The sequence below is a fragment of the Buteo buteo genome, chromosome 4 (assembly GCF_964188355.1).
Source record: "Buteo buteo chromosome 4, bButBut1.hap1.1, whole genome shotgun sequence".
Lineage (NCBI taxonomy): Eukaryota > Metazoa > Chordata > Aves > Accipitriformes > Accipitridae > Buteo > Buteo buteo.
In genome coordinates, this window is record NC_134174.1 from 45,395,543 (window position 1) to 45,423,379 (window position 27,837).

General features: G+C 40.4%; 2 protein-coding genes across 5 annotated transcripts in view; both read right to left on the reverse strand.

The window, feature by feature from the left end:
- Nucleotides 1–1,890: 1,890 nt before the first annotated feature.
- POFUT4 (protein O-fucosyltransferase 4) lies at nucleotides 1,891–10,851 on the reverse strand. The gene is made up of 3 exons (XM_075025781.1): nucleotides 10,091–10,851; nucleotides 8,165–8,790; nucleotides 1,891–2,589 (listed from the first exon to the last, which is right to left on the reverse strand). The coding sequence occupies exons 1-3, from the start codon at nucleotides 10,841–10,843 to the stop codon at nucleotides 2,442–2,444; spliced, it is 1,527 nt and encodes a 508-aa protein (XP_074881882.1). The 5' UTR covers nucleotides 10,844–10,851; the 3' UTR covers nucleotides 1,891–2,441.
- Nucleotides 10,852–12,675: 1,824 nt separating this feature from the next.
- SEC24C (SEC24 homolog C, COPII coat complex component) overlaps nucleotides 12,676–27,837 on the reverse strand; it is a 38,960-nt gene continuing 23,798 nt past the window's right edge. For all 4 annotated transcript variants that reach the window (XM_075025786.1, XM_075025784.1, XM_075025782.1 and 1 more), the window contains 15 exons: nucleotides 26,542–26,680; nucleotides 24,520–24,635; nucleotides 23,124–23,248; nucleotides 22,670–22,861; nucleotides 21,584–21,677; nucleotides 20,229–20,345; nucleotides 19,577–19,747; nucleotides 19,105–19,201; nucleotides 18,652–18,797; nucleotides 18,032–18,170; nucleotides 17,096–17,214; nucleotides 16,596–16,775; nucleotides 15,739–15,930; nucleotides 15,224–15,313; nucleotides 12,676–14,781 (listed from right to left, as the gene is read on the reverse strand). In XM_075025786.1, the coding sequence (XP_074881887.1) occupies nucleotides 14,641–14,781; nucleotides 15,224–15,313; nucleotides 15,739–15,930; nucleotides 16,596–16,775; nucleotides 17,096–17,214; nucleotides 18,032–18,170; nucleotides 18,652–18,797; nucleotides 19,105–19,201; nucleotides 19,577–19,747; nucleotides 20,229–20,345; nucleotides 21,584–21,677; nucleotides 22,670–22,861; nucleotides 23,124–23,248; nucleotides 24,520–24,635; nucleotides 26,542–26,680 (2,058 nt within the window). In that variant the 3' untranslated portion in view covers nucleotides 12,676–14,640. The remainder of the gene's footprint in view (nucleotides 14,782–15,223; nucleotides 15,314–15,738; nucleotides 15,931–16,595; nucleotides 16,776–17,095; nucleotides 17,215–18,031; nucleotides 18,171–18,651; nucleotides 18,798–19,104; nucleotides 19,202–19,576; nucleotides 19,748–20,228; nucleotides 20,346–21,583; nucleotides 21,678–22,669; nucleotides 22,862–23,123; nucleotides 23,249–24,519; nucleotides 24,636–26,541; nucleotides 26,681–27,837) is intronic.

Genomic DNA, 27,837 nt, shown 5'->3' on the forward strand with positions numbered 1-27,837 from the left:
CGCTAATCAAGAACTAAGCAGGTGCTATGATACACATGCTTATATTGGTACTTCGTCCTGTTATTCCTGCAAGGACAATATATTAAATGTAGCATGTCTAATTTTGGCAACAGCAGATAAAATATAACAAATACCTGGACTTGGTTATAAATACTTCACTTCTAGAAAAATCTACTTAAATTACATGACAAAATAGAAAAAGCAGAGTGTGCTAGTACCTGGTTCTTATTTTTTGTTTAGGACAAAAAGCAGGATCAGAATTTCTCCTCCTGACTATGCCACCAAACACTTGAATAAGAAAGGGTTTTGAGATATAGCTAATTAAGAGAACCATGCAAAGAAGACTGAATGATTTTCTATACAGAAACATGAAATTAAGAGAAACTGAAGGCATTAATTCAAACAACTTATTTAATTATCATTAAACTATTCAGTAGAAGTTAATAGAACTAAAGCAGCCTTAATTTGTTTTATCTTAATTTACTTCTCAAGAACATTGTGGCCACTTCATTTCTGAATACACATATGTGTAATCTTAATCTGATTTGAGTAATCCACTTATAACAATTAATTCAGATATATTCATGTCTCCTGAGTAAGTGAAAAAAAGAATGTAAACTGATGAATGCATTTTAGCTAAAGAACCATTTGTTACTATTATTACAGAAGAGATATAAAAAAAAGCAGTTTTCTCCAAAAAAAAAAAAAAGATCAGTGTATAGTGTATGCATTTTCTACATTTACAAGAATCCAGTGACAGTTATGGGTCTGAAGTCTCCTCTGTCAAGGTGCCCTGATTTTAACATTGTAATATTGTTGTACCACCTGAGAGGCAAACTTTGAGATGCATATCATTGCCTATACTGATATCATATCTATAACATAATGAATGGGAATTTGAGGAAAAAAAAAAAAGAGATTAAGTGATCCATCCACAGCTAAGCAATAGACAGTGACTTAATTAGGGACAGAATGTAGATTCACTCCCGTTCCTAACTTTTACTAACAGGCTTCAGGCTTCCCATAGCAATGCATGAACTGCCTTATAAAATGAAATTACCCCACAGACTCTAGACTTTCATTACCAACATCCTATCTTAGGCATAGATAAACTCTGGCTATTTAGTCAGTATTTACTTCTGAAGAGGGAGGAGAAATAAGATACCATTATACCATTAGAAACATCACAGCAGTGTGGCTGTATTTGCCTGTGCTTTTAAACCAGTGACACTAGGTGAATTAGTCTCCCTCCAATGCAAGATCAATTATTTCAGAAAGGTACCCAACATGGCAGGGAACAGAGAACTTTATTTATATCTGTAAGAGATACAGGCTACACAACAAGGAAGAGCTATCCACATGTGATCACTTACTTTTAGGAACTATGGTCACAGACCAGGATCATATAGTGTTAAGATTGGGTAAAGATACAAAACTGTTTCAGTGCACCTGATTCTGATCGCCCACTTCAGCATAGAAAGGCTGCAAGGTTTGTATCCAAACTGCAGAGACCACTGGAAAGGCACCATCGTTAAAATGTATTTATCTTTGCAGAAAGCTGCAGATACTCAAAAGGAACAAATCAAAGGCCTCTGAATTGCTAGCATTAAGGAGATAACAAGAAGTCAAGACTATAGCTGGGATTTCAGATCTGATGGAAACTTAAAGAACCAAAGCATACTAATTTTACTCTAGTTCTGCACAATACCAGGTAATACATTTTCTGTGTGAAATACTTTGTTGGAAGTTGTGAATTAAATAATTTAGTCTCTCATCCCATTGTACGTATCACCTGGTAAATTAGTAAAAGAGAAACTAGGCAGAGAGTAAGTGACCTGCCCATAGCTATTCAGTTATCCTGAAAAGTAGGAGTATTTGAGGCATGCTTACTTGGGGAGAAGAGACTTTATTGCTGCAATTTCATAAGGCACAATTGCTCTCCACAGACATTTGTCTTTTGTTATTCCTTCACTGGAAAAGCTATTTGTTAATAGCAGCTAAAAGTACACCTTAGTGAGGAGAATAAGTGACTGATAAAATACTTATAAAAAATGATTAATATTTTGGAGATTAAAAAATCCCTGAAATAACTTTGGGCATTTGAGCAAGAGTCTGAAGAGGTGTTCCTCTGAAGTCATGTAAGCCACAAGGAAACTATACCAAATGCAAAAGGAGAGTAAATTCCTCTTTTGCCCCACATGTTGACACCTGCAAGTTAGGAGTGGCTTCACGCCACAGAGCTGAAATTCAGATCAAAGCAGTTGCTAAGATCTCCACTGCTGGAATCCAATCATAACAGAGACTTACTCACTTCATGACCAGAAAAAAATAGTCTCTGTGAGAGTTTTTCTTCTATTTCAAGGCAAACATTTGGAGAGAGGTAAGAATTTGCAGTCTCAACTTTCAATGCAATTTTCAGATCAAGCTCTTACAAAGATGGGTCAGTGTTGCTTTGTCCTCTTGAGAAAAATCTCATGCATATAGTCCCAAAATCTTCCCTGATGTGACTCATTGCGATGAATCATAGCAGTGAGGGCCTCACCCTGATCAAGGCTTTGCCAATAATCCTGCAGCCACATCTCTTTCCAACTGAAACAAAAAAGAAACATCACCATAAATTATTAAAAAAAACCAAATGAGTCTGCAGCTGTAATAGCACTGAAACCATTTTTTTTTCTTTCACCTAAGAGGAAAACAGGCCCAGAGATGGTCATAAAAAAGTATGTTGTTACTGTGCCACTGCATTCCAAGTAATTTAAAGAAACTTGCTCTGAAAATTCTCTACAGAAAATGTAAGTTAACTATTAGCTTTACAACATTCTAGAAATATCAGCATGCGACTATAGTATTAACCAAAGAGACTAAATTATTAATTGGAGAGAATAAAAACTTCTACTGAAATAAAATCTAGCACAGAGTCCTTACACGATTTTGAGAGTAGCCTTCTATGGCCAGTATGTGTGTAACAGCCTAAGAATCAATTTATTTTTTTTTTTTCATATAAACCATTTAACAATTAGAGAATGACGGCTACTCATTACTAACTCAGGTTATACATGGCAGAGACAAAAAAATCATTATATCCCTCAGCCCTGACTCTATTCTTTATCTCCAGACTAGATGGTCAAGTATAGGCTTTCTCTTTTTCAATGCACACCTCCAAGTTTTCATAGCACAGACTACATCACTGCAACTTTCAGCAATTCCCTTCCCATTCATGATCATGTGGACTACTTCTCTCATCTGTGTTATATCAAGGTATGGTAATAATTTATTTATTTCTCCTCCATTGTATCTGCTACCTAGCCACATAAGCCCATCACAAATTTTGGGAATAAGGACCAAACATGATGCTCTTTTTAATCTGTCCATATGAGTTACCCAACACTTGTTAACATATACAAAGCTTTTTGCTTCTTCTCCCTCCCAATCACAGAAATAAGTACAGTGCCATTTGCATTCACTCTATACACCATATATTAAATCAAACATGGCTGCACTGCCCAGAAGCAGATCTCACCCACTACTCCAGGAAGACCAAAAGAAACACACAACATGTCATAGTTGCTTTCTTTGTGGAGCAGCATACAACTTTTATGCCATTGAAATTAGTTTTCTGTGGTCAACAGCATCATCTATGGTGGGACATTTCTGCAGTGTACACAAACAGAAGCCTCAAAATAAAGCTTTTAACATAGATTACAATGTGAAGGATCATGGACAGAGGCTTACTTCCACCTTAAAAAAAAAAGTCTGCCAAAAGGTTCCCTTGTAAAATGCAGCACTTCGACTTATTGTGAGATCACATTGCTTACTAGCTAAATTCATTAACCTTTGTTCAAGGACTGCCCACATGAGTTACTTGTTTTTTTACAGCACTGCATAAGGGCACATGTTAGGAAAATGGGTATACTTGCATTAAGTACTAGACACAAGACTAAGTGGCACTAGGTAACAGAAAATGTTTTCCAGCTGAACTCTATGGAACCAACACTGAAAGGAATTCCAGTATCCAAGTGAAAACTTTTGTCAAAAACATTAAATAAGAACCCTTTGGTATTTTTTTTTTACATTGCTGTTATTGGTTTTTAAGAAAATAATTTCATTCTGATTATGTAACTTGGAAAAAATTGGTACCCCAGCACAAACAGGACTGTACAAATACCCTGAAACTACCAACTACGTACACCTGAATCGTTATTACCATGAGATACAGATCTTTAATCCTGGCTGATTATTGGATTCTGTTGCAAGAGACACCTTACACTGTACACGTGGCAAATCTGATACACTTTCAAGCTGTTTATTCTCATCATAAATAAACTGTGACATCGACATAAAAATGGAACTAGGAAAACCACGATGGTTTCAAAATATTCCTGTATTAAAGGCACACTGGCTTCTCTTTTCTCATGCTATCACAGATGAAAACTTTAGGTAACCGAAAAAGTATTGTCACTTAGTGTTCTTATAGTTATCCTCTCAAACACCCCACTTTTGGAAAATGAATCATCAATGAAACAAACCAAACGTTTCTCTTCACAAAGCTAGGAGTCCAAGAATAATTGGAGATTCTGGTTCCTACTAAACAGGTATTCTACTCATCAGTAGCACTGTAACTCACTATGTTCTGCACAAAGCAGCCAAGAATTCAATAGACTATAGTGACTGACCCATAACCTAACACATACAAATAGTTGTTCTACACCTTTTCTTCTTAAGCTCACTTGACTGTGAAGCCCAGAAGTCCAAATACAAGTGAGGCTGCAAGCATAAGGATTTAGGAACCATGTCTCCATGCTTAGAGCTAAAGGACAGCAAGGTGAAGGTACAATAACGTACTCCGGCTACATATACCTACATAGAGAGAGATTCTGATGCAGCAGTTCTGTCAATTCAGCACATTTGTCAACCCTAAAAACAAATTACATCTGGGAATAAGGGTTACAGAGCATGCAAATGCGCAGGGTAACCTTATTGTAATTGGGTACTTGCTCTAAAAATATATAAACTCCAATTGCCTTTGCTGTTCTCTTAGTTCCAGAAGCCTCCAGAACTCAAAAGTCACAGTGTATGTTTATAGTCAGACCTTGTATGTTGCATATAGTCTATCATTTGTAATCCCACTAGGCCTGCATCCTTTTTCCACAATAATGCTTTTTAAGTAACAAAATATACAATTGACTGACTCAGTAGACAATCATCTAAATTGATCATACTGTTGACATAATATTACTGTCAAACTCTGACAAAATATGATCTGTTTAGTTAATGCTTTGGCAGCAATTTTATGTTACTGTCACATCATTTACAATTCTAAGTAATCATGCTCCATTTTGGAGATAAACACAGTGAAAACTCAGATGCTTACAAGATAGAAACCACTGTATTTCACTGGAGATCCCCCTGATAATGCCTCAGAAGGTATAGATACATCTCTTTCTAAAGTAGATAGCAGACAATGTAGAAGCTTCCCTGGTACAATTTTTCCAGACACATCTCATATCTACAAACAGGAGAAGAATACATACTCCGGTTCAATGAGACATGGAAACTTCCATGGGATGCAACTGCAGCTTGGATTATGGACCAACTGTTCAAAACTCCTTACTGATGACCACTGCACAGAATGACAGGAGTACCTGAGCTTGCAAGTAAATGGCATAGGCACCCAGGCTGGGCCTTCAAATGTATTTCTCTACTGCCATCTGCTGCTCAAGCAAAAGAAGATCTACAAAAAAGTAAAGAATACTCGAGGAGCATGCTGCAGAGCGTGCTACAAGGAAAAAACACACTTTGCTACCGAGACTGAGAAAAGGTATTACTATAAAAAACCTCCAGCAAATCAATCAACCAACAGAAAACAAAGGATTATGGACCCCTTTTACTTACAAGCATAACTTTTCAATTGTCAATATGAGATTTAATTGTACTGTGAAAAATGCTTTCTAATGACAAACATCAGAAGTTTTGTGAAATAGGCATTTCCTAAACAACCTGAATGACCTCAGGCTTATTTCCCTTTTTCAATTTCAGTTGGCCATTTTTCAAAGCATCCAAACATTGAAGTAGTTCCCCACACTTAAAGTTCTTCATATTTTTTTGTGGATGATAACGTAATAAAAACTTTGAGAGCTTCATATCCACATAGAACGTCGTTCTGGGTTAGCGTACTTGAAATGATGGATTCTACATTTTCAACACACTGTTTCTTCTAACCTTTAACACTCCTAAGCATTCAATTCAATTATTAACAAAGCTGTAAACTGATATAAACTGGGATAGAATATATTGACAACTTCCTTCTGGACAGTGCATGACATCTTCCCAATATTTTCAAAAGGTCATTAATTTAATACTACAGCAGGACTGACATCAGAACATTGAAATCTTTGGTGATATGTATGAGCATAGGCAAGATCTGCTACAGCTGAGGGTTTATCTTTATGATGGCTGTCTGATGGCTTATAGAAAGTGACTTGCATGCACTTGAGTAATTGCCTAAAAAGGCAGAAATTGTTGCATGTAACACAAAGAAAAGTGACTGGAGCAGGCTCCTGGCAGGACCTGTGGATCTGTGGAGAGAGGAGCCCATGCTGGAGCAGGTGTTCTGGCAGGACTCGTGACCCCGTGGGGGACCCACGCTGGAGCAGTGTGCTCCTGAAGGACTGCACCCCGTGGAAGGGACCCATGCTGGAGCAGTTCGTGAAGAACTGCAGCCCGTGGGAAGGACCCACACTGGAGAAGTTCGTGGAGGACTGTCTCCCATGGGAGGGACCCCATGCTGGAGCAGGGGAAGAGTGTGAGGAATCCTGCCCCTTAAGAGGATGAAGCAGCAGAGACAATGTGTGATGAACTGACCGTAACTCCCATTCCCCGTCCCCCTGTGCCGCTGGGGGGGGGGCAGGTAGGTAGAGAATCTGGGAGTGAAGCTGTGCCCAGGAAGAAGGGAGGGGTGGAGGGAAGGTGTTTTGAGATTTGGTTTTATTTCTCCTTACCCTACTCTGGTTGATTGGTAATTAAGTTAATTCTCTCCAGGCTGAGTCTGTTTTGCCCATGATGGTAATTGGTGAGCGATCTCTCCCTGTCCTTATCTCAACTCACAAGCCCTTTATTATATTTTCTCTCCCCTCTCCAGCTGTGTGGGGGGAAGCAATAGAACAGCTTTGGTGGGCACCTGGCATCCAGCCAGGGTCAACCCACCACAATGACAAAGCTGGGGGATCCAAACATGTTACACTAGTAATACACACTACAAAAAGTGCACATGTGGTTTATGAACTGCAAGAACCTTTCCTTCTAGCAACTGCAACTTCAAATACTGTCAATGGAACAACTCAAGGTTTGGGAACCCAAGCACTGACTTGTTGTGTACCAACACACGTATAAATACGAAGTAGGCCATGCAAATAAAACTCTATTCTGCCTGTCAAAAGTAGCTGCCTGAGGGTTGGCATGGTTAGTTCCCTGCTGACAGACTTCAGCGCAGCTTGCACTGGAGATGGCTAACACTGGGCTATAGGCCTGGAGATTCCAGCAACACTACCAATCCCTGTGCACAAAGGGGACAAGAAGCTACTCAACCTATTCTCTGTCCTGCATGGTCCCTCTCCTAAATAAATGGGATGGCATCCTTCAACACAAGCCAGAATTTTGTCACAAAAAACAACAAAAAGTCTTACAAAGTATTCTGGGTGAGCCTAACTTCTGCTCTGAAGTCAATAGGAGTTAACTAGGCCTGCACTGAACAGTGGCAGCCCCATTCTTAACACAGTACTTTGTAATGAGGTATAGAGCTTCTTTCACCCGAGGGCTACCAAGTGCTTTACCATCACTGTACCGAAAAACACCCGTCCTCCAAACAAAGAGGCTAAGATAGACATAGGATAACTACATTGCCCAATGTTACAGAGCATTTTAACAGAATATTATGGGTGTCTCATGCTCCTCATTCAACCACTAACAGATACCACCATCCAAGCCTCTTTTTTGGCCTCAGTGTCACATAAGATTAACAGAACTACCATACCACCGACGAGACATAATATAAAGTGTAACTGGAAATGTATTAAGAGATCCTTTAAGTACAAAGCATTACTAAAAGTTACAGCTACTATTATTTGAAGCTTTTTTTCCTTCAAAAAGCATAGTATTGGTACATTACCTGTCTCCTCCAGAGAGGTCTTCAACACTTCCAAACCCAGGCGTTGGCACAGGACATCCCATGTGCTTGTACTGAGCTATGCGAGGTCTGGGAGCTGGAATTTTCCCACGAGACTTTTTGTGTTCCTGCTCCTCTTTGACCCGGGTGTTCTCCCTGTCACAGACGAAACACTCGAACCCATTCAGGTAATTAGGCAGAGTCATGTCATTCACACCCCACTCCCGTCTCTCCAAGCTCTCTAGCAAGAACTGGTTTTTGATTCCACCAAGGTTTTTATACTCTAGATACTTCATATACTCCTCTCCATTCTTGTCCAGGAAATCAAGATACTTTGCCAGCTCTTGGGGGCTGTCAAAGTCATCTATAAGAATGATGGAGAGGTTGTTTGGCATCCAGTCCCGCACAGCTGGGGAGCCTCGGTATACTGGGACAGCACCCAAGTGCATTGGACGCCACAGCTTCTCTGTCATGTAGTCGTCACATATGGCATTCTCCAAGGCCAGATGAAACTTGTACCTGGCAATAAAAGTCATAAATTCAGCATCTTCTGTAGTCGCTGTAGACGTGTCTCTCAGTCGCTCACTGGGAAACTCACGGTTATGCAGGCATTTCCCATAGGAGTCAACCTAAAATAACAACCGGCATCTTTACAAAGTGATTTGTTTGCCTGAAGCTTGTTTTCAGAGCTTATACTTCTTGTAAAATTCCTAACTTTGATCAGTTCCTAGCTACTTTAGTTTAGCTTCACTTTCACTCCTGAGTTCTTTCCCTTGTGACTATTCCTAGAGTCCCAGTTCTAACAGCTTTAGAGAAAACAGAGTGTTCAGTTTTAAAAGCAGCATAAACTATGCTACAGATTGAGGGGTGGGGGGAAGGCACAGAAAAGAAGGTATCACTCAAAAATGTATTTATTACCAGGTAAATCAGAAGCAGAGAGACAAGGAAGAGCATTCAACTCTATGTTAATTTAAAAGTCATCTTTCTACTTAACAGAGACCCAGTACTTTTCCAAACAGTTATTATACACAGTCCCTGCCAGTCTCAGCAAGCTGGCAAAAATTTGCCATTTGTTAGACTGAGAAAAATTGATGCAGGGAACTAAAAGAATACTGTCTAAAAATGAAAGACAATACACTTGATCTGGAATCTGCTTCATACTTTGACAATATACAGTCATATCTTAAAAATCCTTTTGTCTTTGCTTCACTACTGAGTACATGACAAACTTGCACAATAAATTAACTGCAACCAATAGAAACAGCAGAAATGACAAGGAAAAAGATGTTTCAGACAAAGACTAAAAACAGATGCTTTTTTCCCCCTAATCTACTATCCTTCAGAATTTTAAGAAAAAAAGCACTGAACTTTTTTTCTGCTTGAAAGAAACTACATTATTTCAGTTTATGAAGCTACTCTCTATCAGCTGTGCCACAGCAGCACAAACCACCACAGAAATAACACGGTCCTAGCATAACACAGAGAAGGAGCAGGTTCTCAAAACACAGCAACCTGTCTTTTTATTGCACGCCCATACTTTCAAACGGGAACAAGGCCTGTAAACAAACAGCCTTCCTGTATGCCAATGTAAAGGTCTGGAGATTTCAGCAACTTCTAGCACTTGGTCCACGAGAGCAAGCTTGCTCAGGCTTGGCCCAGCTTGTGACTGACCCCCAGTCTGGCCAACTCCACAGCCAACAGCTACCATCAGGCCTACCTACTGACACGTGGTGTAGTCTAGACCACGCTTTGGGAAGGAACACAACTAGTTTTTCTGTCCAGCTCGTGGGTGGCATGCATCCCGTTACGATTCGTGTCTCGGCTAAAAACAAGAACAAACCCCGTTAACAAGAGGAGGTGGATGGGGTGGGGGGGCAGCCGGGCGGACCCAGCTCCTATAGCAATACCGTGTCACAGCTTCCCACCCACCTGGATGTACTTCATGAGCTCCCGCACGTAGCGGTCCCTGTCCGAAGGGACATCGCAGTGGGACTGCATGTAGAGCACCGGGGCATAGCCTCTCCACCGCCACGCGTCCTTCTCGGCCAGGGGCACCGCCGGGCCCCGCAGGTAGCTCACGCCGGGCAGCCACTGCAGCGTGAGGGGGTAGTCGGACTCCCGGCGGAAGGTAGCCGTGTAGTTGAAGAGCTGGATGCCGGGCGAGTGCGAGAGGACGTAGTTGTTCATGGGGGACTCCTCGTGGAAGAGCGCCCAGGTCTGGTGGGACAGGCGGGGCAGCGGCGCCTCGTACGCCCTGAAGTCGGTGCCGTAAAAGATGAGGGCCTTGGTGCGGCGGTGCTGGGCCACCCGCCGGCTCCGGGTGACGAGGCAGGAGCCGCGCGGGCAGTCGATCCGCTCCGTCTCGCCGGGGAAGTGGGGGAAGAGGCTCCCGCTCCACCACAGCAGGATGGGCAGCGCCTTGTTGCTCCGCGAGTCGTTGTTGCCGGGGCCGCGGTACGACGCGGAGGCGACGAAGGCCGCGCCCGGCGAGACGGCATCCTGCGCCCACCCCTCCGCCCCGCACAGCCCCTCGGCGTCCGCCAGCCCAGCCGCCGCCCCCTCCTCCTCCGCTGGGCCCTCTGTGGCCAGCGCTGCCCCCGCCGCCCAGGCCAGCGCCAGCACCACCCAGAAGCAGGCGGGCGCTCGTCGCAGCACGCGACCCAGCCTGCTGCCGCGGCCCATCCCCGCCGCCCCGGGCCCGGGCCAGCCCCGCCCCAGGAAACGGCCGCAAGGGTCCCGCCCCGGGGCGGTGTTCCGTCACGGGGCGCGCGCGCCCAAAGGCCGCAAGGGCCGCAACGGCGGGCGGAGGGCCGGGGCCGGGCGGAGGCGGGCTCCGCCGCCGCACCGCCTTTCTCCCCCTCCCGTCACTTCGTATCCTCAACGTAAATTACAAGTGGCCAGCGGGGGCCGCGAAACGTGACACGGCTCTGTCACGACAACCGCAGCGCTTCCGTAGCGGCGCAGCCTTAGTTCAAGGGGATGTAAATCCTCTCTGCCTCTAACGCACCTGCGCCCGCAGCCCCTCCAGCTGACAGGGCAGAACGCGAGCTATTTCTCTGAGGCACAGCATGCCGAGAGCAAACACGCCTGCGGAGGGGCGGTACCGGGGGGGGGGGGGTGTTTAGGTGGTGCAAGAAAGTACACCCCGATTAGCTCCTGCTGAAAACCATAGGGGGAGGGAGCAGAAAACGCCTTCTACTAACAGAAACGTTGGGGTTCTTCACATCTAGAGGCTGGTTTAACGCTCCCTTGAAGCTCCTTTTCTGTACCAACCTTAACTAACTTCTTTGGTGTTAAAATACTCTGTAAGGGGTAGATTAGCTTTGCAGATACTGAGCTTGGGCTACATTATAAAAATCCAACAGAAGTATGCTAGAATTACCACTCGGTTATGGAGTCACTAAAAGCTTCAAACTCATTCCTGAAGAGAGAACTTAATCCCAATCACAATACTTACCACTCATAATTCTATTACTACGGACAGCAGCAAAGAAGTATGCTCTGTCTGTATAAGGAACAGGTTAAGACACATGAATTGTTTCACTTTCCTTTGAAAAGTTAGGTCTTGACACTGTGCAGTCAGGATCCAGAAACACCACAGCCAGTGCAGAAAGACTACCACCCCCACCAGCTCCTCCACTTACATTGCCACAGCACGCTAACAGACATGGGCTCTGCAAGGCAACTTCCACATGCATCAGAAGGGGTGCTGCCACAAAAATGCCCACAAGCGCATTTACTCCACACGATTAATGTACAAGATCCACAAGGCCCATCATTATTGCAATATAACAGTTAAGTAGCAGATTCTGGACATAATGTACATTCTGTAGGAGAGTAATCTCAAAAATATTCTACAGCAAACCAAGTAGCATTGGATATTTAGCAATTATTGTCTTGTGCTTTCATACAGATTGTTGTAACGTTACCAGCAAATTGTACAATATCGATGTTCTAGGCTACAGTTAAGTTACACTGCCAGTTTACTCTGAACTTTATTGTTGCAGTTAGGACACCCCCCCCCCCCCAAAAACCCCACAAACCAACCCACCCAGCTTCCCTGCTATCTTAACTCTGAAAGAGGAGCTCTATTTCTCTGAAAAATTTAAGACTGCAGAAGTCTTTAAGTTAACATTGTCACAAGGTAAGTGTAATACTTTCCAAAGTAGAACAAAAAACCCCCAATCAATCTGACTCAAGTTGCATTAAAGGGAAATCTCTTTGCAAAATGAAAGTTCAGAAGGGGCAGAAAGTTAAAAAAGCAATCATCTAATCAAAGTAACACTGAGATTAAACAGCACCTTTTTCTGTTGACTTGTTGAATTTCTTATCATCATTCAGTGTGAAGAAAAAAAAAAAAAAAAGCCTGAACTTGGTCAGCAGAAGATTGGATTATAAAGGATCAGTGAGCTAGACTTCAGCCCTTCCCATTGCCTCCCTCCCGCAAAATACAGGGTTTGGAAAAATAAGCAGTGTTTATTTACTAACAATGACATAAAATACATCTTAATATATTTTTATTTCTTTACAAATTAAAAGATGCATTGGAAAAACAAGTGAAGAAAATGAAAGGTTCATTTATGATTTCATTTCCACCCCCACACCCCCCAATATTAATACTAGAAATTAGTATTTGTGGAAGTCTGTGGTTGCTACGCCTTATATTCCTGGGAAGTTCTTTTTCTCCTCTGGTTAAAATTCCTCTAGATTTTTTGGTTGGAGGCAGTACGTGGAGTAAAAAGTTGGCCACATTCATACAAAAAAGCTGAAGGTTCTGTCAGCTACATCTTGAAAGAGTTTCTCCATTATAATTTTCATACTCCCCTTTCTGTGTAGTGATGGGAGGGAAGACAAACTAGCAGCATTAGACGAAAAATGAATTTATATACATGCTACAGGATATGGAACTAAAACCACAGCCAGATATTTTTCTGATCTTAACAAGGACTTTCCTCTGAAATATCAAGCCCAGATAATATGTTCTCTAATCCACCCACATTCTTCCTTCCACTTTTAGTGCTACTGGTAGCTTAAACTCCTGGGTATTGTAAGAACACTTGTTAAGCGTTCAAGCTAAAATATACAAGCCCCCTTTCAAAAGTGAATAAACGAAGCCCTTAGAATTCTGAATTTGATTTACACTCGCTCCCTCTTCACAGGAGTATTCTCATCCACCCTTGCAGAATAGAGCAGCAGAGTGGCCGAAGTGGATGGATTAATCTGTCTGAGGTATTTTAGTTTAACAAACAGGCTTATAAAAAGGTTTTGTGCAAGCTGATCAGTAGGTAGAATGGGGGAGGGTATAAACATCCAGTAATGAAACTCTTCACTATGGCCCAGATGCTTTCAATAAGCGAAATCAGGTACTTGCAATACCTACTACAGTACAGTCTAAATCTTAGTATTTGTATCCCCTTCCTTGTATTCCAGGATACAAAGCAGTCTCAAATTTGCATCAGTATAAATCAAATTCCTGTTTGTTTGCTATGATTCACAATAATATTGTTGAAAACAGCCACTTCCTTATCATCCAGTTCCTAGACAGCCCCACATCACCTTGTTAAAAGTATTTTCTGCTTAAAGTTAAGAGGCTTTTGTTGCCACCACCATCTGGATAGACAGGTAAGCTCTGCAGGAGAGGCCATGGAATGTGGATTGAGTAGGACATTACAGAGCTGTGCAATGAGAAGGAAAGGAGTCACCACACACGCCAACGGGAAGCACTGTCTCTACCCCTACGCTGTTCAGAAGCTGTTGATTGTTGCTCACTGAACTACTACTTACTCCATTACAGATCTGCACAGCAACTTATAGTACAGGGAAGATTGTGGAAAGAAATTTGCCCTGTTGCCTCCTGGCTTACCACTCTTTTCCTTTTTCATGGATTTCTGATTCAGGCAGCCACATGATACATTTGTGCTCTGCAACGTCATGATTCCTTCTTAAGAGGAGACAGAAAATGTTTGGCTGCTCCAGCTCGCATCACCTGACCTGCCTCTTGTCCTCCCCACCTGCACATCCTCTTCACACTTGGAGCATGCACACGCGCCCATACAAACACACAGCAACTACCAGAAATTTTGAAGAGTTATCGCTTTTTCACCCAATGTTGAATCATGTACAGTGAACCAAAAAAACTACATTCATTACGACAGGATTAGCGAGCATGGGGGTGGGGGGGTGGGGGTGGGGTGTGTGAACTCCTGCCAAGCACAGGAAACAATTTAGATGCAAGTAGAAGACCTGGTATCAAAGGCCCTTTTTTTTTTTTTTTTTTTTTTAGCCCTCACCAGGAAAATTTTTCATCTCTCATATGGGACTGGGAGAGGTTAAAAGGATTTCTGCTTATGCAATGTGTATTAAAAATTATGGAATTGTACAGATTTCTATGTTGTCCTTTTGGAGGGCGCTGGGCCTTCTGATCAGGTCATTAGTGGAGACTGAAATGTCACTGCTGAGTTCCAGCATCACTCCCTCCTCTAGCTCAGTAGCTGCCGAATCTCCTTGTGCATGTGACACAGGAAGTCCACATATGAAGCTCCCCCACTTAGGCTCTTGTCCTCCACCAGAAAGTGTTTGAACAGCATTTCCAGCTTATCTTCTTGCTTCACAATTATTAACTACAAAAAACAAAACAAGAACAAAACCAACAGTGAGTAGTTAGCAGAATTTATGTTCTTGGAAAAAGGAGCAAAAAGGTAAATAGCTCAAAAATCCAAAAAGAGATAACCAGAATCACAGCATATATGGCTTATGTGCTTTGACTTCTGTAACTAAGCTGGGTTAAGTCTCAATCCTTTCTAAACAGAAGGAAAATACCATGTACATGGTTTGTGCAGTAGTATATTATAATAGGTCTGAAAAAAATTAGGTTTAGAACTATGGTAAGCACAGAACTCCAAAACTAGTAACAAATTTTCTTTCAGATCCTTGAAAACTTTGTTTGAATTACATTTATGAAATCAGGAAGAATAAGTTCAGCATTGCAGCATTACCAGGCATCACCTGCTCTACTAAAAGGGAAGGGGATTTAAAGCTATGAATGGGGGACAACATTTTTACCTTCATGTAGCGGGATCTCTGCACTTGAAGCATGTCAACAATAGATCGTACTTTCTTTGAAAAGGGGTTTTCCAAGACAGGCAGGGTACTCTGGAGTGAAAGATATCCAATCCCCATTAGTCACACGAAGTAGAGCAAGATTAAACAAAACTCAGCAGTTTTGTCATCTTACATAAGGGTAGAGATGCATCTACCCCTACTGACATATAATCTCTTTGATCTCAACTAGTTAAAAGAGAATGTAACATGATATCAGAATTAAAGGTCAATTATTCATTCCATTTATGTATTGACTGTTTTCCTCACTGTCAGTGGAGATGTGGAATGTCAAATAAAGCTAGATAAAAACATGCCTGACATGCCCAGACTAGGGACATTTCCACTAGTTTCACATCTGTGCTTCTCTTGTTCCCAGTATGAAAAATTTAACACTATTTTCTCAACTTTCTTTCTCATTGTTCTAAATTTTGGTTGACTATCACATACACTAGCTCCCGCACTGCCATCCAGCTCACCAAGTCGCTGCTAATCTGACTGAAGGATGACACTCCAAAGAGGTTCTGGATCAGGCCTTGCTGCACGTTGACTCCCACCCACACAAAGATGTTTAGCCCATTCTCCAGCAGGTATATGTCACCCTTGGACAGACGTTCCTCTGAGTTCCGGATTGCTGCTGGCAAGGAGTCACTGTCGACATCTGCTTTGGTCTGTTTTAAAGTGAAATAAAAACCAAAATAAAATAAAATAAAATAAAATAAAGGTTATAAACTAAGAACATCTTATGAAATCCTGAAGACTTCTGCTACTAAGACCCCAAGGGTTTTCTCATTTCTAGGACTCATAAGACTGCAATAGCTGTGACTGAAGTATCATCTCCTTAGCTTATTTTTATTACTGAACATGATACACAAGCAGATCAGAGACTCTTTGTCAGCAAAAGAGAACATAAGACTTCTGTGAAATTACTCTGTAGTTCCAATATTGCCTCCTGGAGTAGGAATGTAATTAGTTGTTGATGTTATTCCAGTAACTATGGTACTGAAAAGTCAGAATAGTACATGGAGTTGCCCTGCAATGATGAAAATTACTACAAAAAATTACAAGAAGCTTCATGACTTTTAAAAGACCATGAAAGGGTCAAAAGTGTTGTTTTTGCCACTAGTCCTATGCTCATAGCTCAGGAAAAAAATCCCCCAGTAAATTCACAAGATGCAGTAATGCATCTATCACTGAGTGGAATAAATTGAAGTATCCCAACAGACAGCAGATCCCAAATCCTTCTCAAATTGCTTTCCCTTGCTAAAATATAAATGCCAGTCCTTACGATGAGTCAAGACAACAATAAGTCTCAAGAATATCCTGAATTACTCACCAGGGGCAAAAGCCTGGGATAAAAGAAAACATTTGTTTCTGCCACATCCATGGATGTGACTAACTGACGAATGTAGGCACGGTCATCTGTTGTGACCTCCGGACCAGGCTGAAGGACATCACTCTTCAACACACAATTCAAGTACACAGGAAGCAGCTTCATGCATTCAGGGAGGATCAGCTACAAGTCACAAGCAGACAGAAGTTGGTCAGCTGTATTGCTGAATAAGCTTATGCCTGACAAAACAAGGCTTGCATGAACCAACAAAGTGTGAGGAGTGAAAGCTGATAGTCTAATCCTGGGCTCCAGACAGATGCCCAAGAAGCCATTCTCAACTACAGTTTTACTTGCAGTCTCTCTACTTCCCTGAGTCTTCTCTTTGCAAATTTCTGCTAGCAAAGCAATTGACTTTTTTTGATTGAGCAGATTAAGTAGGAAAAAGCTCTCATCACCTTTTAATACACAAGCCTATGCTTCAAGTGAAAGCATCCAGAGTTTACCTGGCCAGCAGAAGAGGGACTAGCACAGTTCTTTCGATAGCAAGCTAGGATCTGAGCACACTGGTTGATCAGTGCATCTCGTACAGTCTTAACTGGACTATTCAGAACGCCACGATATGCTGCACAGAAAGAGGAAAGAGATGGACAGCTATCAAGTCATTACTCATGAAAAGTAAAAAAAAAACCAACGCTACTTCCACAAAGTAAATTTAAACAACTACTGTTTATGAAAGTCTTTTTTCCCTCCCCTTCAAACTTGTGGGAAAGAGATGACACATTCCTGCTAAAGATCTGAAGAAGCTCATTTACTTGGTTTTATTACATATTCTTCAACTCTCTATCTCCCGTGTACTTTAAAATACACTTAGTCATACTTGAAAGCATGAGGTACTATAAAAACTCCTTTTATAGCCTGGCCATCTTTCTTTAATGGACTGAAAATGGACCGTTTCTTACATTTTAATAGCAATAAACATACACAACTCTAAATCTCTGCTGGATTTGTAGGCTTTTACTGCTAACTAGAAAGGGTAAATAGGGCACAACGCATAGAAGTATGACATTTAACCCGGATCTATGAGCAAAGGCCACCATTTCCTATTCCCAGAGCAAAATTCTGGAACAGTCAGAGAACGAACTAAAACAGTGCAAAAATAAATACAAGGATGAATTCAGATAGCTGTCAACACAAACCTCTATTAATAAAATTTAGACAAGAATTTGTATAAAGGATAAGCCTACACCCTCTATCCATACCTCTCATCCTAAGCAACAATACTATCATGACAACTTTATGCTCTTTTCCATAAATGACTGAAGTATCAGGATTGCTACCTGATATTTGATGCAAAGAGAATTAACAGGTGGTGTTGGGTAATAACAGGCATTTTAACAGCAGTTAAAGGTTGCAGTTCTTGTTACCATATTTACCCTTACCATATTTAGCCAAGTAATTGATGAGAGTGTCTGTCTCACAGTTTCGGTAGAGGTCAGCAAGCTGTGTGCAACAGTTTAAGGAGAGGTTGTGAATGCGGAGTCGTCGCTGTCCTGCGCAACTTGTGTATAACAGAGCACACTGTAGAAGACAAAAATGCCAGAATATAGAAAAATTAGGTCCAGCTACAACAAGAAAGGCAGGGTCTGAATATAATTCAATAAAAACTAGGACTCAGATACCTAAACAAATAAGATAATTATGTAAAAGACTTGCACAATAAGCTAAAAGCATATGCTAAGAATCAGGGTCAATGAAAGAACAAGCAGCAATGTTAGCAGTTTATATTAAGGCAACTGGTCTTGGAAAATAGATTGTAGTTTGAAGCAATCTAGGTCACCCTGAGAACAAGGATGCCAAAGGTTAAGGGTATAGTAAGGGGCAGAAGAAAAGAATGAACAGTTCCTTGAAGGAGTGTCTAATACTTCAGTTCAGAGCAACCTCATCCTCTCCTGCAACTGGCACTGCCCCCAGCTGAGATTTGGTTCTGCCTTGACACGGTTTTGTTGACAATTCTAAATTGTCAACTCAGTTCTTTCTCCTAGAAAGCCTCCCCCCTCACCTGAAGGAGTGCACCACTATCTTCACTCAGTTTGTCATCGTGCTTGAATTCCACTGTGATTGTTTTATCACAGTCCAAACCTGCCATCTCTACATCAGTTGTGTTGCTCATATAGAAAGCTCCAAAAAAGTCAGTTGCTCGAATACCTAAAAAAGAAAAAACCCCAACGTGAACCACAATTTTCAACAGAATAACAAGACAGCCAGCCTTTGGAGCCCTGAAAATCCTGTCATCGGTGATGCTAAGTTATCTTGACGACACTAAGTTATCTTGATAGATTTCAGCAGGTATCTTTGCTCAGTCTCTAAAAAAGTCTCAGAATTTCAAAGCTTTAGCAGAGCTTTTTGCATAGCCTAATCTCAAGATGTTTTAAATTAGGGAAAAATCTATTGCTTCCCATATAACATGCTTGAAGTGATCCATTTATTAAGACTCATTCATACTAACACCCACCTGTGCTTGTGCGAACTCTCATTACAGCATCAAATCCCACTTCTTTCTGGACATCTCTCCTCAAGTCATTCAGGAACCTATCCTGGTCTGTCTCCAGCTAGAACACAAGCAATACTCCCATAAATCAGAGCTGCTCCATAAATCATAAAGTAATTTAAAAACAGGTACTATCTCCTGCAGTCTCAGTCTAAAAATCAGGCATCATAGAGGGCTCAGTGCCCTGCTAATAAAATATTGTGCTAAAAGGTAACAGCATAGCTTTTCTTGTTGTTGTTTTTGTTATTAATAGATATATTTTGTGTAAAGACATAAAGCTAACTAAATCATTTTGGTGAAAATCTTGAAATTTAAGTAGCAATTTATTTCCAAAGAAGTACTTGTTCACTATGGTTCACACTGTGAAAAAGAACTCTTAACTAAACAATAATCCTTATTTACATCAAATACCAGTCTGAGTCAATGTCACTCTCACCTGGAAATAAGCATACTTATAAATAGATCCTCCTGTCTGGTAAGTTACTACACCTAGAGTCGCCACATCCAAATACTGGTTTGGAAACAGGAACAAATCCACACAGCAGCCCTGGGCCACACAGTCCTTGGCCAAGTTGTTGTAAAAGCTTGTCTGTGGTTGAAACAAAGTCTAGGGAAGGAAGTCAGAGATGACATCAGAAGTTTGTGGTATGAAAAGGAAAGTGAGATCGCATTTATAATCTCAGTCAATACACTTTTATACTTTAAGTCTCTCTTCAGGGAAATTAGGATCATATAAATTCTTCCTGACCCTGCCTTTGAAGAACTGTTGAATATTATGAAATTACTACACATCCTGCTTTAATTGTAAGCTCAGCACATTTACTTTAACCCAGCTATGGTATTTTATCCTGTGTAAGGATCTAGACCTCTCTCTTCTTGTTCTCATACCAGCGCTGTCCTTATGATGTCAAGTCTACACAACTCTGCTTGAGAACAGAAGATAAAAGTGCAATGTTAAAAGATATTAGCTGGGATGGTTACATTACGTGCTACCCTTGTAATTTTTTTAATGTTGTTTCAGAGTTATTTTATCCCATAAAGAGTATAATATAGACCTGTTATGTAAGCATCATGCAAGTCATTATTACCTTCTCCTTATCTGTGTTGATCAGTTTCTTGTCATCCCTGTTCTTTAACTTCCCTGGGGCCTCTGCAATGGGCAGAGAGGTATGGAAAATGAAGAGCTTGCCAGAACACTCAGCTGCCTGCAGGAAAGCGAGTGCAATAGCACAGGTTAGAACGATTTCGAAAACTGTAAGGGAAACTGTGATTCAAGTACAAGCATTCAAGCATCCTCATTACTTCACTTCTTTATGTCAGGAAGGCTCTCTATCAGATACACAGGCTCAGTGACCACTTGGTTACTTCAGTGGTATCCAATACAGGGAGCACAGCTTACTTGTCAGTTACAGAAAAGCAAGCTTCAGTTCTACTGGACCTGCGCTAGTTCCATGGCAGGAAGAAAAGGACTGGCTCCAAGGAGACATAGAACAGTAAGCAGGACTCAGCTACAAAAGGTTTTGCGCAAAGGTGTTAGACTGTTTTCTTCTCTGATTTGCAGCTACTGAATTTGTGTAAAAGAGTCACAGAAATGGCAAAGGATTTTGTAATCTGAGCTTCAACAGAACATTAATTTTAAATCAATAACCTATGTCACCACTAGCCAATGTTTAGTAGGTTATTTTCTCTGACACAAGCAGTATGTAAACAATCAATTAGTAATGTATATTATTTCTTGACTGAGCAATTGTCATGAAAACTGAGTTTAAGAGAGACTTCTAAGGACTTACATGACAGACAAATAGAGCTATATGAACAGTTTTGGATGGAATCATACAGGCAGTCAATTCTATCAGTATATACAAGTCAGAGTTAGATCATGCATGTAATTATCTGGATGAAGTACTGGAATGGAAGAACTTTAGGAAAGGTTTACTTGGTTAGCACATTGTTGCGGGCAACTTCAACAGATTGTATTCTCTCCTTTTATTTAAGATTATACCAGAGCTTCAAGCACAGGATTAGAAAGACACCATGTTACAGAACTCCTCAATGAGACATGATGGACTTCAGCACTTGGTTTTAATGTTGGAAGTTTTGTTGTTTTTTTTTTTTTTTTTTTTTTTTTTTTTTTTTTGTGTAGGTTCTGTAAACTGTTCAAAGCCAAATGCAGCCAGGTAACTGAGAGTAAGCCAGATGTCTTGTACTGTGAGCAAAAATCACTAAAAAAAAAAAAAAAAAGGGTAGAGAACAGATAGATAGCTACATAGAACCAGGGGTACATATACTTGAAGAATGAGCCAAGTACTCCCTACATGTACTGCACCTACCACAAGACGACTATGAAAAACTTACAAATTGTCTTATTAGCGTGTGTTAGCAGAATATGAACTTCAGAGTACTCAGACTGAAAACAACTTGCTGTGACAATGCATTTACTAACCTTCAGCGCCTCCAGCCCTGCTTGAATCACAGGTGCAAAAACAGTTTCTGTTTCTCTTGTGTCTGCAAACATTTCTGGAATCTGATCCAACAAACTAGCAAAGAACAAGAAAAAAGAGGAATTCAATATTCCATTTAATTGGAAAAGCCACAGTTGCAGTTGATGACCTAGGAGACAGAGGTGGTTTAAACAGAAGTCCCTAACATGTCTGTAAATTTTTATAATTTTTACGGTATTTGGCATCTCATCATTTGTCTGTGAAAAAAATGATGTCTTGTCATTCTTCATTGGCTTTTCTCATCCATATCCTCAGTGCTTGCTGCATAGCCTCAGCTGATGCCTACTCCAATAGCTCTTCTGCATTCTTGCTCTTTTAACATATTCCAATATATATTGGTAAGTAAACTCTTAGGAAAGACTAGTGATGCTTGGCCTCTGTTTGCCAAGCATCCTGTGTACTATTCAAAGATTAATAGGTTTAATCCAGAGTTTTGTATTTATGTTTGTTAATGCACTACAGAATAGGCTAGAAGTTTTCTTTAAAAACAAGCAGTGCCACGTCTAGTTCCCAAAACATAGTTAGCAACCAACACAGCATAATTTAATTACAGTTCAAGTATCATGTTAAATAGTTTGCCAAAACTTTGCTAATTTCTCTATCTTTCCTTCTAGATTTTATCTTCTCTATCCCACTCATTCAATTTTCTCCACAGAACCAAAATTAGACACCACTGTTGCCTCAGTTTTCAGTTATTTAGGCAGTTGCCTTAAAGATAGTGATTCAGTATTCTTACAACTTTCGCTCTGCATCATTCTAGTTGTGTTTTGTTTCGGTTTTTTTTTCCCCAGAAATGCCCTTCTGTACTAAATTTCCTTATATATACCTTCTGCCAGGCTGCACTACAAGCCAAATACACCCTTACCCCATGACTTTTCCCAACCTACTTTGCCAGCTTAATCTCAGAGTATAGGAAGTTAAAATACGTGGAGTGACTTCTAGGTGAACAACTTGACAAATAGGCATGCAACACTTGAATCTACCAAACAAGAAGTTTACTACACACATTGTAAATCAATTCCCATTACCTGGCAATAACTGTCCTGGACTCGTTCACATTCACCAGAAAACCATCAAGGAGTGGCACAAACATATCTGCCACATCTGAGACAACCATCATTTGTGGCTGTGCCAATGAGCTCTTCACATTATAGAAGTGTAACACTTTGTTGTAGGTGACAAAGCCTACTCGAATGGCTGATTCTTCCATGTTGCCTTCCCTGCAAGAGACATACTTGCCTTCACATCTAAGTAGGTAGTGAAATCATTACACAGAACCCAACACAACAGGGATAAGGGAAAAATGAAGGAAAATTTATCTTCACCTAGAAAGGTATTCAGAAAGATGTTCTGCTTGGCCTTTTTCTAAAGAAAAGCTTGATAGGATTATCAAATAATTTTCTAATTTTTAACTTCTTTTAAAGGGAAAAAGTGTCAATTTTCCCCATTTTGACTGGTTACAGTAGTACACAATATACCTACCTGGGCAGGTAATCTAGGAGTGACTTTAATTCTTCACATATTAGCCTCACTAAGCCACTCTTCACAGCATTGTAAGACACATCAATCATGAAAATGAAAGCAGGTGGACTGGGAAACTTGTTATTCTGTGGAAGAAAGGGAAGAAGTCACATTATGGCCATGTAATACAGCCCATGTAACAGCTCTGTAACACGGACAAATGAATGCTGGTCAAAACTCTAATAGCTTTCATGTACTTTTCTACTCATGAGCAGTAATCTTTTCTTCAGATCATTCTCCCATCCCTGCCCAACTAACAGTCATGTAAGCATACTCTGCTTGAAATGGACTGGCATTGCATGCCCTAGACTGATTTTACCATTGCTCAGTGAAGAAGAGGCTAGTTATAACCAAATCATCCATTTACATGACTAGGCCAGATAGGGAAAGTAGACAGGGAAGTTTCCTGCCAGTTCTCAAGACTTTGGAAGACTTGTTATAGGTGATTTCATCAATATAAAACAAAAGATTTTCCTCTCTGAGAACTGCAACCTTTCCCTTCTACTTAAATATCAGGTTTGCTTTGGGAAGGAAAAAAATTGTTTCAGTCAACAGTTTTCTGAAGTCTATAGGTCATACTGGAAGGAGCACACAGAGCAAAAACAAAACAGAAGAACTTTCAAAAAAGCTGGGAAGATTGCATCTTGTTTGAAGTAAAAATGCTTCTTACACTGTTAGAAGCAAGAGAATTGGTTTTTCCCTTAACTCAAAGTAAAGCTGAGGCATCAGAAGGCAACCAGTATAAAGTTGCAATATTTAGACACCTATTTTCCCAGCATTTATTTCAGCAGTGATGTAAGTTGATTTAATAAGCACCTTGCACATATTTTTCCTATTCCTTAGAAGTTAATTATTATTTAAATCTTTAATTTAAAAGTAAACCAGCTCTGACAATATATATTTCCACACTACTCTTGTGGTTTTTAACTAGTATGGCTGTATTTGAACTTCAATAGGTAAAGTCTGTCTTGGGCAACAGGTGGCACATTGCATAGTTACTATAGTACTTTCTTGAATCTCTCCTACATTCTCCTTCTGCCCCAAGGACTACTGCAAGAGAGTCCCTCCTGCTAAAGTAACAGCAGCTATAGCTGCTTATATAGCTCCAGAAGAGAATGACAGAGGCACCTATAATAAAATTATATTATGCCATGTGTGATCAAGACTTCCTCTACTTTGAGAAGTAAGCAGACAAGCACATTATTTTACACAATGAAGTGGGTTGGATTAATGCTGTTAATTATGTCTGCCAGCTAGAAAGCAGACCCAGACAATTCATGTCATTCTTACTTTTAGGAAAATAGGCTTTTTATTTAAAAACAAAACAAAATACATTAATAAACACATACTACTGTACCTTGCAATAGTCTACTGTTGCTAGAAACTCATAAGACCCCAGCGATAACTCAGGTCGGTCATAGAAGTCTACTCGTTTTCCAGTATGATCCAAATGCTGGAAGTAGTGAGGTGGCACTGGGAAAGGAAAAATCATTAAGTTCAGTGACACACCCATGATAAACACTGTGACTAGAGAGCTAACATGACAACAGCTGTTTCAAATAAAACGCCAGGAAAGCTAGCTAGCACTCTGTGCTAGCATGCAAGTATTACTAAAAATATTAATGCAATTTAAGAGCATCAATAAAGTCAAGAAATACAGGCAAACTGCTCCCAGTTTGTCTTATGCACCAGGTGGCACACTGTTTCATATCAGAAATGTCACTACAACATGCTCTTAGGATTCTTCTGAAGGATTTAGTCCAAAGGAAAAATACAAAAATCTTGTATAAGTAGTAACAAATGACTTACAATAGAGTTTGAGGCAAACTACAGGCTACAACATTACTGACTTAATTCAGGCTTACTAAAAGATTGAGCTCCTTATTTTGCTGAGTTAGCTTTTTCCTTCCCTTCCCATGCTGCACAAGAGTAAAGCATTCTAGGCACTCTGCCATAATCCTTTTGTCACAATAGACAGGGTACTTCTTACAGTGGATTGTAAAGCATTAAGGAGGAGGAACTGGAAGTGTAACCACGTGATCAGCACCCAGTACTTTTGTGCTGGTACCAGGCATCAGAAAGTAAAATGGGAGTTAAGCTAAGTTTTCACCTACAAAAGTCAGCTGCAGAAACAAAGAAAGCATTTGCCTTGTGCCCCATGAACTACCACGACAGAGAGTCCCTCCTGCAGAATTGCTAGGGTAACAAAATGTATTTCAGTTATAGCTGCTTATATAGCTCCAGGGGAGACTAAAATGAGATTATCTGTAATGATAGTATTCACCATGTTTCAATTATTCTAAACATTCAAAGTTTCAACAGTTCAAAAGAAAACAAAGTGATATCATTACGACTATATATATATCTCTAAGCACCTATCATTCTTCTCTCTAAGTACACATCCAGTACAAGCTAATTACCTGATTGTTTTTTGCAGAGAAAGCAGAAATTGTTTTCAAGTATTAGGTACAACTACATTGGGCTTTGCAGCATTGCTTTCATCAGCAGTCTCTGAGCATCCCTCTCTTTTCTGCCCCTGCTCAGTTTTTACAGGTACAGCCATTCATACAGCTGCTGAGTGGGCAGGGACAGGGAATGCATGCAGGCTGAAAATCACCAGACAAAAAAGTTTTTTTGAAGTTGGCCATTTCTAACCCCCATCAGCTTCCCATTTTGGTTTGTACAAACAGTTGTACAGCATAACCAAGGTGATAAGAACAAACAGTCCATTAAAAGCCATCAGTGCTACCAAATGAAACACTCAAAATATCACCATAAGGTTTGTTGTACCTTACATTCCACTGTGCCTTCAAAACAAATCTACAGATGTCATGCTATGAGCAGCACATAGTGACTTCTGCTTAAAATGAAGCATGTTTTATATTAATTTAGAAGAGCAACCAAGATTAATTGGCATATATTGGACACTGCTATTCAGCTGCAGCAGATTTAGCTGCAATCTCATCTCTAAGCAGTGTTTAAAGAGGCTTTGTGAGAAAAAAAATTGAGAAAAAAAATCCTAACTCATGCTACTGACTAGATGTACATCTCAGTCTGTCACAGAAAAATGTAAATTTGAAATACCCTAAGAAAATAGCATAAATAATTTTTCAGACATCATACATTATGCTACAAGTACCTCATGTTAAAAATTTGGTACAATAATACTGCAATGCATAAGCACCTGCTTAACTTGAACATAATTTCAGAACTGAGCGCTGAACATGTTTTATAACGGATTTTTTTACAAGACTAAACACACGTTAAAGCATAGTATATATTATAAATGATCATAACATGATAAAGATTTATTTGCTTGCATCTTGTTCAAAGATCACTCCAATAGAGCCTAGAGACCGATTTCCAGAAGAAACCTTACCCTCAGTGACACAGCTGCAGAAACAACACTGGAACCTCCTTCCACCCTCAATGAATTGCATAAAAGGGCACATATAAGCCTTGCACCTATTACATCGGACAGGACCAGATTCTCCATGGTCTACCAAATAAGGAAGGGTCTGTGGAAGCAGGGGAGAAAAATGAAAAGAAAGGTCACATGATGATGAGAAAGAAGTGACCACACATATTGCAGAGCTTAAAACCATCTCCCTGTACATTGCATAGGATTTAGCACTTTGGCAGCTATGGAAGAGAGCGCAGGGGGTGAGGGAAGCCTGAACAAGTATTTCATGAATACTTTTTAACTCAAGCTCTAGCACAGCAGTTCTTTGTGGGCTGCAGTAATTAATGGGCTATCCCACTTAGACACAAACAGGTACTTTGCTGCACTACCTTATATAGTAGCCTGCTTGAGGAGCATAAGCTTTAGCAGGAGTACCACACCACAAAGCACAGATGTATCCCAAGTGAACATGAAAGATTGAAGCCATGCAAAGAATGGCTGCAATAACCTCATGGGAGCGAGCATACAATTTTACATTTCATCACAGCTTGGGTTTTTTTAAAAGTAACTCTTCACCTCTTATATTTTTCCCTTGTAAAAAGCAAGCTTTCTGACAAAATAGAAGCCACTCATTGCATTCCATATACTCAAGAACATAGAGCATCCAGACCATTTAAAAAAGTTACAGCCAATACTTATTTTTGAAGTCCACCATGAAATACAGTATATCCATAAGTTCTGCTTGTCTTGACCCCATTGTACAGCAAGTCCTCAAAACTGTTACGTAGCAATACCATTTTTGAACTACTACTGATAATATATTCTTTTTGCAGCCAAACCAGCATAAGATGCTTAGCAACTTCTGCAGCTTCCCAACCTCAGAATGAGCAGGAAGCACATTAAAATGGTTAAGACAGAACTTGTGCAAGCTACAAGCTGCATTCATAGTTCAAAGCATCTTTCATAACTAAGAATCTATCTCAAAAGAAAGTTTAACTACTTACTTCTAAATTTTCTGACACTAAAGGTGTCCAGTCTTAATTCTCTCAGTCACCCTAAACCTCTGATGATGTTTAAGAGACAACATATTCATTGAGCAGGAACTGAGCAAATGTTCTAGTCACTTTCTTCCTCTTCATGCCACAGATGTGTCCCATCTCTCATTTAACCCCATTAATCATTTATTGACAATACAATGGTTTTGCTGCCAGCATTTCTCAGCTCCTTATCCCCAAGGCTGACCTCCTCAGGGGAAACAAAATTTCAAGTTTT

What these genes read in the sequence shown, in the direction of transcription:
- POFUT4 (XM_075025781.1), bottom strand. Translation starts at nt 10,843, where the DNA reads ATGGGCCGCGGCAGCAGGCTGGGTCGCGTGCTGCGACGAGCGCCCGCC. An exon ending in AGCTCATGAAGTACATCCAG is followed by an intron (nt 8,791 to 10,090) that starts GTGGGTGGGAAG and finishes TTGTTATTTTAG; the next exon opens with GTTGACTCCTATGGGAAATG. An exon ending in GACCTCTCTGGAGGAGACAG is followed by an intron (nt 2,590 to 8,164) that starts GTAATGTACCAA and finishes TTTTTGTTTCAG; the next exon opens with TTGGAAAGAGATGTGGCTGC.